This window comes from Oratosquilla oratoria, chromosome 13 (assembly GCF_046742065.1).
Source record: "Oratosquilla oratoria isolate Oo_2021 chromosome 13, ASM4674206v1, whole genome shotgun sequence".
NCBI classification, from domain to species: Eukaryota; Metazoa; Arthropoda; class Malacostraca; order Stomatopoda; family Squillidae; genus Oratosquilla; species Oratosquilla oratoria.
The window spans coordinates 20511384-20527894 of record NC_134789.1 but is presented as its reverse complement, the minus strand read 5'-3'; the positions used below and the strand labels follow the sequence as shown (position 1 = coordinate 20527894).

Genomic DNA, 16511 nt, shown 5'->3' with positions numbered 1-16511 from the left:
ATTAAAACATCACCCAAAGACCTGTATCACACACAGATACTCTCTTCTCTTCCTCCACAACCACCAAATACCAGCCTCCGGAAACATATTCATAATCATATCACTCACCGCTCAATTAACACACTGAAAAACAACACACTGCTGCATGCCAGACCCTCTGATATCCACCCTTCTGAATCCTCTCTCCCACGAAAGGACAGAGTCCACCTGGCCAGACTGCGGTGTGGCCACCACCCAGCACTTCTAAGCTACCAGAAGAGGCTGGATGACCACATTGTGAACAGCTGCCCAGGATGTAACACTTCACCCCATACCATACAACACATAATGGAAGACTGCATTATACACAATCATGCATGCAAACAACACAACATACACTCTATAAAGGATTTGTGGGAAAACCCAGTTTCGGCTGTGGCATTCCTTGGTGATACGGGAGGACTACTCTGACAGACAGTCTAGGGAACGACAACAACAACAACTTGAACTATTTTTATTAATTTTTTATTAAGCATTGCAGTCTGAAGTGTGTGACATTTGAGGATTTTTTTTATTTTATTTAATTTTCTATTCTTTTCTTTTGATTTTTTTTCCTTTCTTTTTTCTTTTGCTAAAAACAGATGCTTTTGTCTGGTTAAGAGGATCTGCACAGTAAAGAGTTCATATTCAGGTTTGATTTTATGACTGCTCATCATATATTCACAGTGGTTTTTATATACAGCAGTGAAACTTTTCCCTTGTTTATTCTACCTTTCATATCTCTTATGACCCTTCATAAAAATAGATGTTGGTACCAATTTTGGAATTGAAAATATGTGTTAGTCATCTCTTTAGCCTAAATACAGTGTATGTATTTCTAATTTAATATTTGTAGACTACAATTTCTATATATGTACAAGGGATGAGGGTGGCAGTGAATTGGAGGCATGTCGTAAAGGAAAGAGACTAGTGGAAGTGGATAGTTTTAAATATTTAGGGTTACATTGAGGAGTGGGACTAGAGGTAAATTGTAGAGAAAGGGAAATAAGTAAATGTGTAGAGGGACTATAAGTGGCATGAGATATGTATTTAGGGATGGACACAAAGAGAAGCCTATATTTACCTAGTATTTACCTAGTTGTATCTTATGGGAAGGGGAGCCACACTCATGGTGTCCTGTCTCTATCTTGCCATGTCTAATTTATTCTTAAATTCGTGTATGGTTTCTTGCACACACTATTGTTTCATCTAGTTTGTTCCATACATCCGCCACGCTGTGGGTAAAGCTGTTCTTTTTCAGGTCTCTTCTATAATTGTCCTTGAGCTTCCTTAGATGTCCCCTTGCATTTCTCTTATCTCAGTTTATTAAGTCTTCTCTATCAAGGACTTCCATACCTCTCATGATTCTGTAGATAGTCAACAAGTCACCTCTTTCTCTCCTTTGTTCCAGAGTCGGTAATTCTAGTTTTGACAATGTCTTCATATGACAGTTTTAATGGTGTTGGGGCCATCTTTGTAGTTGCTCTCTGGATTCTCTCAATTTTCCTTATATTCTTTTTGGTACTGGGTGACCATAGTGTCACTGCATACTCCAATTTTGGCCTTATCAGTGTGACTAGTATTTTCTTTACCATTTCTTCATCCAAGTAAGTAAAAGCCACCTTTATTGATCTTAGCAAGTTGTAGGTTTCTCCGACAATTTTGTTTATCAGGGGACATGTCCTTTGTGATGATTACTCCCAGGTCTTTTTCAGATCCCACTTTCTTTACTTCCTTTGCACCAATTTTATATTGTCCTGATATCCTTTTTTTAACTTTTTCCAAATTCCATTATGCATTTCTTAATGCTGAAGTCCACTTCCCACTACTGACTTCAATCCTAAACCCTGTTCAGATCTCTCTGCATCAACGCAATCCATTTCAGTACTCACTTTCTTCAACAGTTTTGAGTCATCTGCAAAGAAGCTCATGTAACATTCCACACCCTCATCCACGTCATTTACATAAATAGCAAACATTATTGGAGCCAATACTGATCCCTGTGGAACTCCACTAATCACCTCTTCCCAAGTAGAACTCTTATCTCTGAGCACTACTCTCATTTTTCTTCCATGCAAGAAATCCTCCATCCATTTCAGTAGTTTACCTTGTATCCCTCCTATGGTTTCCAGTTTTCTTAATAGTTTTTTGTGTAGTACTTTTTGTAGGTCTAGGAAAGCACAACCAGCCCATCCATCCCTTTCCTGTATTATTTCTAGTAATCTTGAGTTAAAACAGATCAGATTTGTGGCACATGATCTTCCCTGTGTAAATCCAAATTGTCTTGGATTTAGTATTCTGTTCTCCAAATGTTTTATCCATCTACTTTTTATAACTTTTTCACAAATTTTGGCTACCATTGCTAGTAAGGGAAACCAGTCTATAATTTGTTGGGTCTTCCTTGTTTTTTCCTTTATATATTGGTACTCTATCAGCATTTTTCCAGTCTTCTGGTATTCTTCCTTCTTCGAGTGAGCAACTTATTATGTTATATATTTTATCTATTAGTTCTTATTTACATTCTTTTAGTATCCAGTTTGCGATTCCATCTGGGCCGTGCGATTTTCTGACATCAAGATTCATTATATGGTCCATTATTTCTTGTTACTATTATTTCCCTCATGGGGGGGATTTCACTTCTTGCTCATCATCCTAATGTACATTTTCTCTAGTGAAAAGCAACTTGAAGTGTTTGGTCATGACTTCAGCCATTTCTGTATATTCTATGTATTCCGTATTCCTGTGGCGTAGTTTCACTATTTCATGTTCATTTTTTAGTTTACCATTCACATATAGAATAGTTTTGGCTGATCCTTACATTTTTCTGTTATGTCTTTTACACAGTTTCTGTTTTCCTCCCTGCATATTTCTACACATTCCTTTGATATGTATTTGCCGTTTTCTATTTTTTTTTTTTTTTTCATCTTTTCCAAGCTTTATCTCTTCTTTCTTTCACATCACTACACCTTATGTTAAAAACAACACTTAATATATACCTTTTCCTGTTTTTGCTTTGGAACATATTTATCCACTCCTTTATTATAGATTTCCATCAGAATCATCCATTTTTCTTCTACTTGTATTTTTTCATTGTAGAATTTTTGCCAATTCTAAGAAAACATTTCCTAAATTCTCAAAAGTCCATTTTACTATACACCAGTCTTCCTTTTCTGTATTTTTCATTTCTCTCTATCTATATTTCCTCCTTTAGTTCTAACTCTAGTAATATATGGTCACTCTTCCCAGTTGGTGTCTTGTATTCAACTTTATCCATAATTTCAGTGTTCTGATGTAAATAAATCTAGTCTCGATGGTTCTTCATTATTTCTAAATCTAGTATTTTCTTTTACCCATTGTGTCATTGTATATTTTATAGTATTGCTAAGTAATACATTTCCCCTTAGATCCTCTCCACATTTCATTGTCATCTCTTCCCAACAGATTTCTTTGAAGCTAAAGTCTCCCATAAGTACCACATTTCTTCCATCCTTCAGCATCTCATTTAATCAAAGCCTTGTATCTTCTAATGTTTTAGAATCTCTCTCCCTTGAAGACCCTGTTTTTGGGGGCACATAAGTCACCACATTCTACTTTTCATGTCACTATCTTCAACTGAGGTTATTTAATGTTTGCTGGAGAGAGGGTAGAGTGCCGGAGGACTGGAGGAGTGCATGTATAGTTCCACTTTACAAGGAAAAAGGGGACAAGTGTGAGTGTAGTAGTTTCAGAGGGATTAGCTTAAGTGTAGTTGGTAAGGCTTATGGGAGGATCTTGATTGAGAAGATTAGGAGAGGAACAGAGGAGTAATTGGTGAGGAACAGTGTGGATTTAGGACAGGAAGAGGTTGTGTAGATCAGATTTTTGTGGTAAGACAGATATGTGAGAAAGCTATAGGGAAGGGGAAGGATGTTCTTTGGGCTTTTATGGATCTGGAAACGGCCTACAACATGGTAGACAGGAAGGCACTATGGGAGGTTTTGCAGATATACGGGATAGGAGGAAAGCTTCTAGGAGCTGTCAAGAGTTTTTACGAGAGTAGTAGAGCATGTGTCAGGATTAGAAATGGAGAGAGTGAGTGGTTCGAGGTAAAGGTGGGACTTCGTCAGGGATGCGTTATGTTGCCCTGGCTGTTCAACTTGTACATGGATGGGGTGGTGCAAGAGGTAAATGCAAGGGTGGTGGGTCAGGGATTGGAGATGGTTAAAGAAAATGGAGAAAAGTGGGAGGTGAGCCATTTGTTGTTTGTGGACAATACTGCGCTTGTGGCAGGATCGGAGGAGGGATTGAGGAAGTTGGTGACAGAGTTTGGGAGAGTGTGTGAAAGAAGAAAGCTAAAGTTAAATGTGGGTAAAATTAAGGTGATGAGATGTACAAGGGGTGAAAGTGGCAGTAGACTGGAAGTGAGTATTAAGGGAGAGCGACTGGAGGAAGTGGATAGTTTTAGATACTTGGGTGCAAATGTGGCAGGAAAAGGTGGAGTGAAGGTGGAGGTAGAATGTAGATTGAGAGAAGCGAGTAAATTCCTTGGTGGATTAAAAAGTGTAATGAGGAATAGACATTTGGGAATGGATGCTAAGAGGAGACTGTATTTACCTAGTTGTAAAATACGGGAGGGGAGCTATGCTCATGGTGACCCGTCTTTGTATCTCTCCACATCAAGTTTTATCTTAAAATCTTGTATAGTGTTTGCACATACTGTTTTGTTGTCTAATTTGTTCCATGTATTAATTGCTCTGTGTGGGAAACTGTTCCTTTTCAAGTTTTTTCTATAACTATCTTTTTTCATTTTTTTTTGTGTCCTCTCGTTTTACCGTTGTCCCACACTAACAGGTCGTTCCTGTCTAAAACTTCCATTCCTTTCAATATTCTGTAGATAGTCAGCAAATCTCCTCTTTCTCTTTGTTCCAGAGTTGGTAGGTTTAGTTTGGATAGTCTTTGCTCATATGTTAGTTCGGCGAGAGTCAGTGCTAGTTTGGTTGTCGCTCTTTGTAATCTTTCTAGTTTCTTAATATTCTTTTTGGTACTGGGTGTCCAAAGTGATGCTGCGTACTCTAGTTTTGGTCTTATTAGTGTAGTTAGTATTTTCTTTATCATTTCTTCATCCATATAAGTAAATGCCACTTTGATTGACCTCAATAAAATATAGGTTTCTCCGAATATTTTATTTATATGCTTATCAGGTTTCATGTCCTTTCCAATCATCACTCCAAGATCTTTTTCAGAGTTTGCTTTTTTTAGTTTTTCTTCTCCACTTCTGTAATCTTTTGATATTTTGTTTTTACTCTTTCCAAATTCCATTATACTGCATTTCTTTATATTAAATTTCACTTCCCACCTTTGAGTCCAATTCCATATCGTGTCCAGATCTTGTTGCAATGAGTTGCCCTCTTCCCTTTTTACCTTCTTAAGTAATTTTGCATCATCTGCAAAAAAATTCATATAGCACTCCATGCCTTCATTCATGTCATTAATGTATACGGCGAACATGATCAGGGCCAGTACCGATCCTTGCAGGACACCGCTTTTTACTTCTTCCCAGTTGGAGAATTTTTCTCTAATTACAACTCTCATTTTCCTCCCAATCAGGAAGTCTTTCATCCATTCCAATAATTTTCCTCTGATGCCACCTTTTGACTCTATCTTATTTATTAGTTTCCTATGAGGTACCTTATCGAATGCCTTTTGCAGGTCCAGAAAAGCACAGTCCGCCCATCCATCTCTTTCTTGTATTATGTCTACTAATCTTGAGTAAAAGCAGATCAGATTTGTTGTACATGATCTCCCTTGTCTGAATCCAAATTGATTTGGGTTCAGTATAGATTTTTCTTCCAGGTATTTAACCCATCTGTTTTTGACAACTTTCACAAATTTTTGCTATTGTGCTTGTTAGTGAGACCGGTCTGTAGTTAGATGGATCTTCTTTATCACCTCCCTTATAAATTGGTACAATGTTTGTCTTTTTCCAGTCCAATGGTACTTTTCCTTCTTTAAGGGGGTACGCAACACCTGGGGGTCTTTTTCTAAACTATTTAGAGTAAAGAGCTGAAACTTCTCAGGTAAATAGGTATCCATGTTGCCTACATTTTAGGTGAAACAGAATGATGTATGTACACATGTACACATGTACGTATACCAGTAGTGACATTTAAAAGTGCACAGCACCATAATACGTGGACCAATTTGTTTTATATTTTGGCTATGATTAGTCAGTAGGCACACCTAGAGCTGGTCATTGAGTAATTGAACAATTTCCTTTATACTTTTGCATACAGGCATTTCAATGTTAATGTTCGGCAAAAATCGTGAAAAATATAAAATTTTTGGTCTTGTTTCCATTACTCCGAACTCTTTCATCTTATACAAAATATTCGAACAATCGGCCCTAGCAGTTACTAAAAGTAATATTCCCTGTAAGTTTCATCTAAATCAGATGTATTTTAGATTTTTTATGATTAAAAAAAAAGTAAAAAAATATCGAACGGAGATATGGCAACTTGAAATATAAATATATCTGTAACTTGCTTATAGTTTCACCAATTTGACTGATTTTTTCATGGCTTAATTCTTATTATATAATGGGTAAGTACAGTAAAAATCATCAACATATTTTAATTATAAGTACTTTAAATACTGAAAAACTAAAGTATAAGTATATCACAGTAGTGACGACGCACAGACGACACCATCATATAATTTGCTTTTTTGCACCTTTGGCAGTTTCTTCATATGAAACCTCACTGCTGGGGGTCTTCAGGGTATCTAAATCATTGGAAAGAGGTTTATTTTAACCAGCAGTGGGCGCCTTCTCTTTCCTCATCAGATTCCCCTCACCAATCTATGTTGGTAGGGCACCCCCTCCAGCATCATATGATGTCCCCTCTTCTCTCTTCTTTCTCTCTTCTTCCTGTATAGCCTTGATCTTTTTCCTTTTGCTTTCTTCTTGGGATTCAATCTTCCTCTTTGAATTGTTTAGTCTAATGTTGTCCTTTACCTATGTCACTTTTGCTGCAATTTCACCAAGGTTGTTGTTGTTGTTGTTGTCGTTCCCTAGACTGTCTGTCCGAGCAGTCCCGTCTCCCCAAGGAAGGCCACAGCCGAAACTGGGTTTTCCCACAAATCCTTTATAGAGTGTATGTTGTGTTGTTTGCGTGCATGATTGTGTATAATGCAGTCTTCCATTATGTGTTGTATGGTATGGGGTGAAGTGTTACATCCTGGGCAGCTGTTCACAACACGGTCGTCCAGCCTCTTCTGGTAGCTTAGAAGTGCTGGGTGGTGACCGCATCGCAGTCTGGCCAAGTGGACTCTGTCCTTACGTGGGAGAGAGGATTCAGAAGGGTGGATATCAGGGGGTCTGGCATGCAGCAGTGTGTTGTCTTTCAGTGTGTTAATGGAGCGGTGAGTGATATGATTATGAATATGTTTCCGGAGGCTGGTATTTGGTGGTTGTGGAGGAAGAGAAGAGAGTATCTGTGCGTAATAAAGGTCTTTGGGTGTAGTTTTAATGTTTCTTGGTGTGTGTGGGTGTTCTGCTATGTAGTGTAGCGGGTGTGATGTGTTTGTGGTGGCTGCAGCAAGTGTTTGTGTGCCTCTCATGTCGAGGTGGTCCTTGACTTTGAGGACTTTTGTTTCATGGTGTAAATGGTCTGTAGGTGATGTATTTGTGCAGCCTGTAATTGTTTTTAGGGCTTTGTTTTGTATGATTTGAAGGGTGTTGTGGTGTGTCTCACTGAGATTAGGAGCCCATGCAGGACTCGCATAATTCATCACTGAGCGTATGCATTGTTTGTATATTGTTATATTAGTTTCTTTGTTTTGTCCAAATGTTGTTCCAGTGATTGACTTAAGTGCGTTAAGTCTAGGTGTGCATTTGTTTTTTATGTTTGTGAGGTGTTGTTTGAAAGACATGGATGTATCGTATGTTACACCAAGAATTTTCGGTGTGTTTGTGTGTGGTATTAGAGTGTTGTTGATGTAGAGATGAGGTATGTATTTGTGTTCTTTTGTCCAGTTGGTGAGAAGTGTTGCTGTAGATTTGGTTGGAGCTATTTTGAGTCTGTTTGTGATGAACCATGTGTTGAGTGTGTCAAGGTAAGGCTGGATTATTTCTGCAGCTTTGTCTGTGTTATTCTCCACCTCGGCTGCTGTATGGCCAAGGTTGAACTTAGTCACACCGCATTGCACACCATACAGCATTCATTGTAGACCATAGAATTTAATCTTGGGCAGTTCACTCCAGATGATACTATGCAAGCTTTCGTTGTGATTTTGAGTGTCTCCTCCTCCACTACTTTCTAGTAACTTTGGGGTAACAATACGCTGGTAAATGGGTATCATCTGTCTCACAACATCAGGACATAGTGGTGTGTGGATGTTATCTTTGTGTGAAGGTATGGGCATGTCATTAGCTATAGCCTTTTGCACAAAACAAAAAGAGTCTTTCCCTGGTGGACAACAGCTGTGCTGAGGATTCTCATTCATGCTTGAGCAGTGCCGTAGTGTGGCATATATAGCCTTCTTCATCTCCTCTTTGTTGCCAGCATTATCCTTGATGGCTTTGATGAAGTAGTTTTGCAATTTCTTCACAGTTGTAGTAAGTGAACCTTTCTTTCTTCCCCCTAGTTTTAATTGGAGCAATCCTTTTCTAATTCTTTTTGAGACATGATTCGTACACTCCTCCTTTTCTATCTTTGTATCTCCATATATGCCTTGCACTGCTTTAAAGCCATTCCCATCACCATCAGACACCATACGTGTATATTTCATCTTGCATTTTTCAGTTGACATGCCAAACAATATCTTCCACCCTTCCACTTCCATAGCAGGACTGCTTCCATCAAAATTCTTCTCACACATACATTCATGTTCAGGCCACCACTCCTTGCAATCCAGCCCCTTTTCTTCGTTTACTGCACAAACTTTACAGTACTTAGTGTTACATGGTCCACTACCATTCCTGTCTGGAATTCTATTGCATTTACAAAGCCATATTTGGAAGTGAATCCTCTCTTACTACACGAACCATTGATAGTAACTTATACTTCTTTTACTTCCGGTAAAGTTGGGTCTTCCTTTTCTAATGCTGCATGTACATGTTCTCTTGTTTTTTTCCAAGAGTTCCTCATATTTCTTTATGCTGGTCTCTATAATAGGATGGCTAAGTTTACTAAACGTCTTGTGATGTATCATTTTCATGTTCATTGCCATGCACATTTTCTGTACTGCAACATAACCATCCCCACAGTGTAAGCCGGCCTCCACAGCCCTGTTATGTACTTCATAACTTTCATTTCCACTGCCTGGTGAAGTACACCATTTGCTCTTTTCAGAGCACAACTTACATTCTGCCTGAAATGTCTTCACCATTCCACATTCTCCTATCACTTCAACATACATCTTCTCACCACACTGGCATCTAACAAGCAAATTTATCCACTGCAAAAAACTGCTCTTCTCCACAATCATGAATTCACGTTCATTCTTATCTCCCCTCTGTACAATTTCAGAACTGATATCTAATTTTCTTGCTGTATTAGAGATGAATGAAGTGCTTGATGGTGTAGACCTGGCCACAGGTGTTGAGAGAGGTGCAGGTGAGGGCAGTGGTGGAGTGAGAGGTGGTGAGGTCTTGGCTAGTCGTCTTTGACTGCTTGCCATCTTTAACTACTGTTTTTTTGTCAGTGTGGATGTTCTTCTGTTCTTTTTGCTACCCATGATGACCGTACTATAGAGTAATATGTACTAGCTAAGGTAATAGATTGCAAGGAGAGCTCATGAGATATGCACAGTTTCCCTTTCAGAGCTAGCAGGTAACTGACGCCTAGATGCGCTCAAAGTTGGCATTTCCTCTCCCTCCACCTTCCTCCCTTCCCCTCCACCCTCCTCCCTTCCCCTCCACCCTCGTACTGGCCATTGAAGCATTGGGCGAGCGTAAATTCAATCAAATTTCAACGTAATTCCATGCGCCTGAAGGTCCTAAGTGGCACGCCTCCATCTAGTGTGGGTTGCGCCTTTAACTCTGTCCCTTTAAACCTCACCCAAGACCTTTAAATTGCGCGCGTCTGGAAAATTATTTGTCGGGATTTATTTCTAAATGGTATACGAACATTTTGAACACAGTTTTGAAAAATGCTATATCTTGACCAAATTCACCCCCCTCAGGTGTCGCGTACCCCCTTAAGTGAGGATTTAATTATATTATATATTTTGTCAGTTAATTCTTCCATACATTCTTTCAGTATCCAGTTTGCAATTCCGTCTGGGCCATGTGATTTTCTGACATCAAGGGTTTTAATTTGGTCACTGATTTCTTTTTGTGTTATGTTTATTTCTTTCATTGCTGGGGATAATTCTCTTTCTCTGTCTACACTGTTAAGCGAGTTTTCTATTGTGAATACTGATCTGAAGTGGTTGTTCATTATTTCAGCCATTTCCAGTTCTTCTGTATACAGTATTCCCATTTTATCTTGGCGCAGTTTTTCTATTTCTTGTTTGTTTTTCAGTTTTCCATTTACATATTTGTAAAATAGTTTGGGTTCTTCCTTACATTTGTCTATTATCTTTTTTTTTTTTATAATTCCTCTTCTGATCTCTGCGTATTTTTACATATTCGTTTCTTAGTTTGATGTATGTTTGCCATTTGCTTTGTTTCTTATGTCTTTTCCAAGCTTTGTCTCTTTTTTCCTTAGCTTCACTACATCTTTTGTTGTACCAGCTCTTTATGTATGCCTTTTCCATTTTTTTTTTGTGGTACATATTTGTTCACTCCTTCATTATAAATTTCTTTTAATATGTTCCATTTTTCTTCTATCCCTGTATCTTCGTTTTGGAATTTTTCCCAGTTTGCATTGTGAAAGAATGTTTTAAGTTTCTCAAAGTTTGTTTTGTTATACATAGGTCTTCGTATTCTATGTTTATCATTTTTGCTTTGGTCCATTTGTTCTTTCAATTCCATTTCTATTAGCACGTGGTCACTTTTTCCTATCGGAGTTTTATAATCAGTTTTTTCAATAATCTCAGGTTCTGTTGTAAGTATTAAGTCCAATTTTGAGGGTTCTTCATTTCCTCTGTATCTAGTATTTTCTTTAATCCACTGGGTCATTGTGTATTTAATGGTCAAGTCAAGGAGTACATTGCCCCAGTGTTTCTCTCCCCCCTTCACTGTCATTTCTTCCCAGCATATTTCTTTTGAATTAAAGTCACCCATAATTACTGTATTTCCTCCATCTTTCAGTGTTTCAATTAATTCATCTTTTGTATCTTCTAGTAACTCGGAATGATCCCTTTCTGTCCAGGCTTGTGTTTTAGGAGGTACATATACCACTGCAGATTTTCTTTTCTTCATTTGTTTACCTTCGACTTGTACTATAATTGATTCTACATTGTTTTTTCCTTCAGTTATTTTTTTTACAATCAAATCTTTCTTGGTCAATATTAGAACTCCTCCGCCCTGTTTGTTCTTTCTATTCTTTGTCCAACAGTTGTATACACCTTGTCCCACAGTGTGGGAGTGTTAGGGTGTACTTTAATTTGGTTTCTACAATTTCCAATATGTCTGGTTCTTCTAAGACTAGATAACCGTTTAATTCGTTTATTACTGAGATTATTCCATCTATATTTGTATAAGCTATTTTTAGTTTCTTTTGTCCTCCTCCCCTTCTGTCTTCTTTGTTTCCATTTTCCCTATACAGTATATCTTTTTCTCAGCCTCATGTCTATCACTCTCCAAAAAAACTCCTCCTTTTCTTTTTCAGTTCTATTCTCATTCGCCTCATTCCTAAGTTCTTTTTCTTTCTCTTTTTCTTCTTCACTCATTTCTTTTTTTATCCATATATTTTTGTACTGTTCACTATTTGCTAATCTTATTGTTCTAGATAATATTTCTTCTGCGCTTGATTGCGATCTAAGTTTAACTTTTAGTGGTCTATACTTTATGAAGGAGTGATTGTGCCAACAGCACTGTATGGAGTAGAAACATGGAACATAAGAGAGGAAGAGAGAAGGAGTTTGAATGTGTTTGAGATGAGGTGTCTGAGAAGTATGATGGGGGTTACTAGGCTAGAGTGAGAAATGAGGAGGTGAGAAGGAGAACAGGGGTGGAAAGGGAGTTGGGAGACAGGGTTGATGAAAGAATATTAGGGTGGTTTGGACACATGGAAAGAATGAGTGAAGAAAGACTAGTAAAAGAGGTATGGAAGCCAGATGTGGAGGGATTGAACATGAGGTGATGTCCTAGGATGAGGTGGATGGATGGGGTGAAGGGCACTTTGGGGAAGAGGGAATGTTTGTTGAGGAAGGACGGGAGAGGACAGAAGACGGGTGAATGGAGAATGGTTGTATATGGATGATGTTGTGATGCATGAGGTGGAATGGGCAGGGGGGGATGGGGGTGGGGTGGTATGTGTGAGCAAAATTTGACGCAGCCCGAAGGGATTTCTCCCCGTCTTCTCCTTTTATGCAGGGGGGTCTCTGATTTAATGAAGCGGCCTTGCTGTGGATGTGCTGCATCTTGCGACTGCTTCTGACCCAGGGCAGTGGACAAGGTGCAGGGATGACCTGTCATCCAAGAGGTGCTAAGATGGGAGGGAGGGTGGAGGGGAGTGGAGTGTATTTAGGGATGGAATGGGTGGGAATGATTTTATGCCTTTTTCTTTTTGGGTACCTCCCTTGTAAAGGGGAAAAAGCCTTGGTATATGTATGTATGTATCTTCAATTCTTATTGTGATCATCACCCTGTTCTCTCCATTTGTAATTTTCATCACATTTAAGTTTTTCTTAGCCAAGAACATGACTCCTCCACCCTGTTTTTCCTCTCTATTTTTCATCCAGTGATTATATAACCCATGTCCAATACTATTTGGTAATAGTGGACCCCTTAATTTTGTCTCCACAATTCCCATTATGTCTGGTTTTTCTTCTGACAGGTAATCATTTAGTTCATTTAATCCTGAGATTAATCCGTCTATATTGGTATAAGCTAGTTTTAATTTTCTACTCCATCTCTTTCTCTGTTCCTTATGTTTCTTTTTCTTGAATATACCATTATTTCAGTCTCATGTCTAAACACTCTCCAACAGAACTTCGTTTTCTCGGTCTTCGTTCATTTCTCGTTTTTTTAATTTTTTTTTATAGCTTCACTTCTTGTCTTTTCTCTTTTCTCTTTCCTCATCATTCATACCTATGACACTGCATGGGGAAAACTTGGAATGTAAATGAGGCAGAAAGGAGAAATTTGAATGTGTATGAGATAAAGTGTTTGAGAAGTATGATTGAGGTTATGATTATGGATAGAGTGAGAAATTAGGAGGTTAGGAGGAGAGTGGGGGTGAAAAGGAAGCTGGCATATAGATCAGTGGAAGAATGAAATGGTTTATACATGTGGAAAGAATGAGTGAAGAAAGACTAGCAAAAAGAGTGTGGAAGGCAAAGGTGGATGGGATGAACTTTAGGGGAAAATAGAGAATGGGATAGATGGATGGTGTGAAGAGGACCTTGTATAAAAAGGGAATGTCTATTGAGTAGGGAAGAGACTGGGCAAGATATAGGTGTGAGTGAACAATGGTTGTAAATGGATGATCAGCTGATGGGGCCTAAAGGGATTTCTTCTAGTCTTCTCTATTTACTCATAATGGGACAAAGAGAGACAATAAATAAAAAAGTAGGGGTAAACCAGCTTTGGCTGCTGGGCCCTGTTGTGCAGTAACTTTGACTTGCTGGATTGCTTGTGACCCAGGTAGTTGGCAGGGGGCAAATGGGTGTGGGATGACTAGAGGATAGGTGTATCCCTTTACTGTCTACCTCCCTTACAAGGGGAAGGAACCTTTCAGCATGTAAATAGACTATTTTTAGATTATATGTTCAATCAATCAATCCAATGCCCATATGTCTTAGAAATCCACTGCTCATAGGTAATCAACAACAGCTGGATTGACCCACAATTGGATGACAAAACAGTGAGTGCAAAAACTATACAAGAATTTAAAAACAAACTTGATGATGAAAGATACAAAGATGGGTCACTATGAGCATAGCTCTCTTCCCGTAAAATAACTATGTAAATAAAAGTCACTCAAGGAAGAGATATTTTGTTGTTGTATAGGTAGGGTGAGGACATGGTAGCATAGCAAGAAGTATTCAGACCACTGTTCTCATTATATACTTATATTTCATTTTCCAAAGTGGAGAACTACAGCAAAGGTGAAAATAAAGAATTGGATCTAGAAATTCCATTTCCTGATCTACCAGAATCCACTCCACAGTTTATAGTTCATCCAGGTTCTAAGATGTGCAATATCATATCTGCTGCTTTGAATAAGTAAGTCACTGTTTTCTGTAGATCTGTGACATTAGTGACATTTTTGCACAACAAATGTAAAATTTGATTAAAAGATTGGTAGTTCTGATTAGGATTTATTTTCTTATTTTTCAGGCTGAACACTGATAAACAATTATTATGGATTGGATCAGGACCAGCAACAACGAAAGTCATATCTTGTGTTGAGATAATCAAGAGGAAAAATAGAAATCTCCACCAGTTGAACAAGATTGGATACAAAATGTAAGTAAAAATATATATAATTTATCTTTCACTAAATACATATATTGAAGTGGAGCCACAGAATGAACTTAAAAACCCTCATTGTGAGCAAATTAAACCCATTCACCCACCCCTCCCATCCCAGAATCTTGGAGATGAAAGATCAACATGTCCCCTGCCACACTGTTCTGATTAAAAGCAATGTACCATAAATACAATACTGTGTCAGAAGTTTTGAAAATTGGGCTATCTGTCTTTTAAACTTAGCTCCCTCGTTCTAATCATAAATTTAAGTCTTATTCCAACAAATATAAAACAATCTTGTTTTTTTAGGTAATAGTACCATAGTGAAGGGTAATCATCACCTTTAACCCCAATAGTTCAGTTATGTATTGTATTATTTCATTCCGGGTTATTCCAAACTCATTCAGCTCAGGGATGTCACCATATTGAACTGGTATTTGTTGTTGGTGACCTTCAATATTTCAGAGAATCATCTCTGTTATCTATCTTCAGAATCCATCAACACCCTCTTCTCCATCTGGAGATGCACCCTTTAGTGGCCCTCACTTAGCCTCCAGACCAGACTGTAGACTGCACCAGTATGACACAGATATTAGTAAAAGTTTCTTACTAGAAAGATCTATGGGAGGGTCCAATGACCATTACTTTGGACATGCAGTTTACCCCCATACTACTCATCCACCACTTATTACATTAAGAAAGTTAACAACCAGCAACTGCTACTTTCTGGCTTAAAACATAGAAATATCTTCTTATTTTCATAACACAAACAGCAGGCTGGCATTTTTGTTGTGTCTTTCTTTAGACTTGAATAACATGAAAGTACCATAACATTGACTTGACACAGTGAGATGCAGGGGTAGCCTCTTTCTCTTCTTTGCTCCAGAATTAATAAGTTTAGTTTGTCCAATCTTTGTTCATATGTCAACATGCTGAGTGTTGGTGCCATCTTTGTTAGTGCTCTTTGAATTTTTTTTTTTTTTTTTTTTAATGTGTGTCCATAGTGATGCTGCATATTCTAATTTTGGTCTTATCAGTGTAAGTAGGATTTTCTTCCATCTCCTCATCCATGTAGTCAAAGGCCACTTTCATTTATCTTATTAAGTTGTAGGTTTCTCCAACTATTTTGTTTATATGTTTGTCTGGTGTCATGAAATGATCACTCCTAGGTCTCTTTCTGAATTTGCTGTGATGCATGGGAGTGGGTGGGGGATGGGGGTGAGAGAATATGTATAGATAATATTTTGATGCAGCCCAAAGGGATTTCTCCCCATCTCTTTTTCTGCATTACATGAAGCAGCCTTGCTGTGGATATGCTGTGTCTTGCTACATTGCTTCTGACAGCAGAGGGTGAGATGCAGAGATGACCCATCATCCAGGAGCCAAGAAAAGAGGGAGGGAGGGGTGGTAAATGGGAGTGGAATATATGGGGATGAAATGGGTAGGAGTGGATTTATGCCTTTGACTTTGTCTACCTTGTGAAGAGGAAAAAGCCCTTGGTATATGTATGAAGTAACTGTAGGGGTGGATGTAAACCAGCTCCAGCTCTCAGGACCTGCTGTGGAAGTGATGTGGCATGCTGCATTGTCTTCATTCTGAGTTAAATGGAAGAGGGACAGGGATGACCTTTAATCCAAAAAGTATTGAGATGAGAGGGGAATTAAGTGGGGGTTTTAATGTGTATTAAGTGTGTGCCTTTGGTATGTATATACCAAGTAACTGTTTTGTATTTTATTTCCATAGAGTTGAAGAGTACTGGGATCCAAAGCTTGAAGACCTCGACCAGTTAAAAGTTGTTCGTCGGATTCCCACCCTATTTGTCTTACTTTCAAAAGATTTAGTACAACGAGATCTAGGGTAATTTGCCTTTAAGTTTGATCTGTATATTTATGTATTATATTCTGTATAAAATTTTTAATTCCTTTTGTTGATG

The 16511-nt window shown here is 38.3% G+C and overlaps 1 protein-coding gene across 8 annotated transcripts in view; it reads left to right on the top strand.

Annotated features, from left to right (window-relative positions):
• LOC143032335 (ribonuclease P protein subunit p25-like protein) overlaps positions 1–16511 on the top strand; it is an 86231-nt gene that overhangs the window by 31731 nt on the left and 37989 nt on the right. For 7 of the 8 annotated variants that reach the window (XR_012967102.1, XM_076196899.1, XM_076196898.1 and 4 more), the window contains exons 2-4: positions 14197–14332; positions 14447–14575; positions 16322–16435. Coding sequence is in view for 7 of the 8 variants with exons in the window: in XM_076196896.1 (XP_076053011.1) it covers positions 14197–14332; positions 14447–14575; positions 16322–16435 (379 nt within the window). In the remaining variant the exon portion in view is untranslated. Of the gene's footprint in view, positions 1–13951; positions 13971–14196; positions 14333–14446; positions 14576–16321; positions 16436–16511 lie in introns of those variants that run through there. The other variant, XM_076196897.1, reaches the window with a different exon arrangement.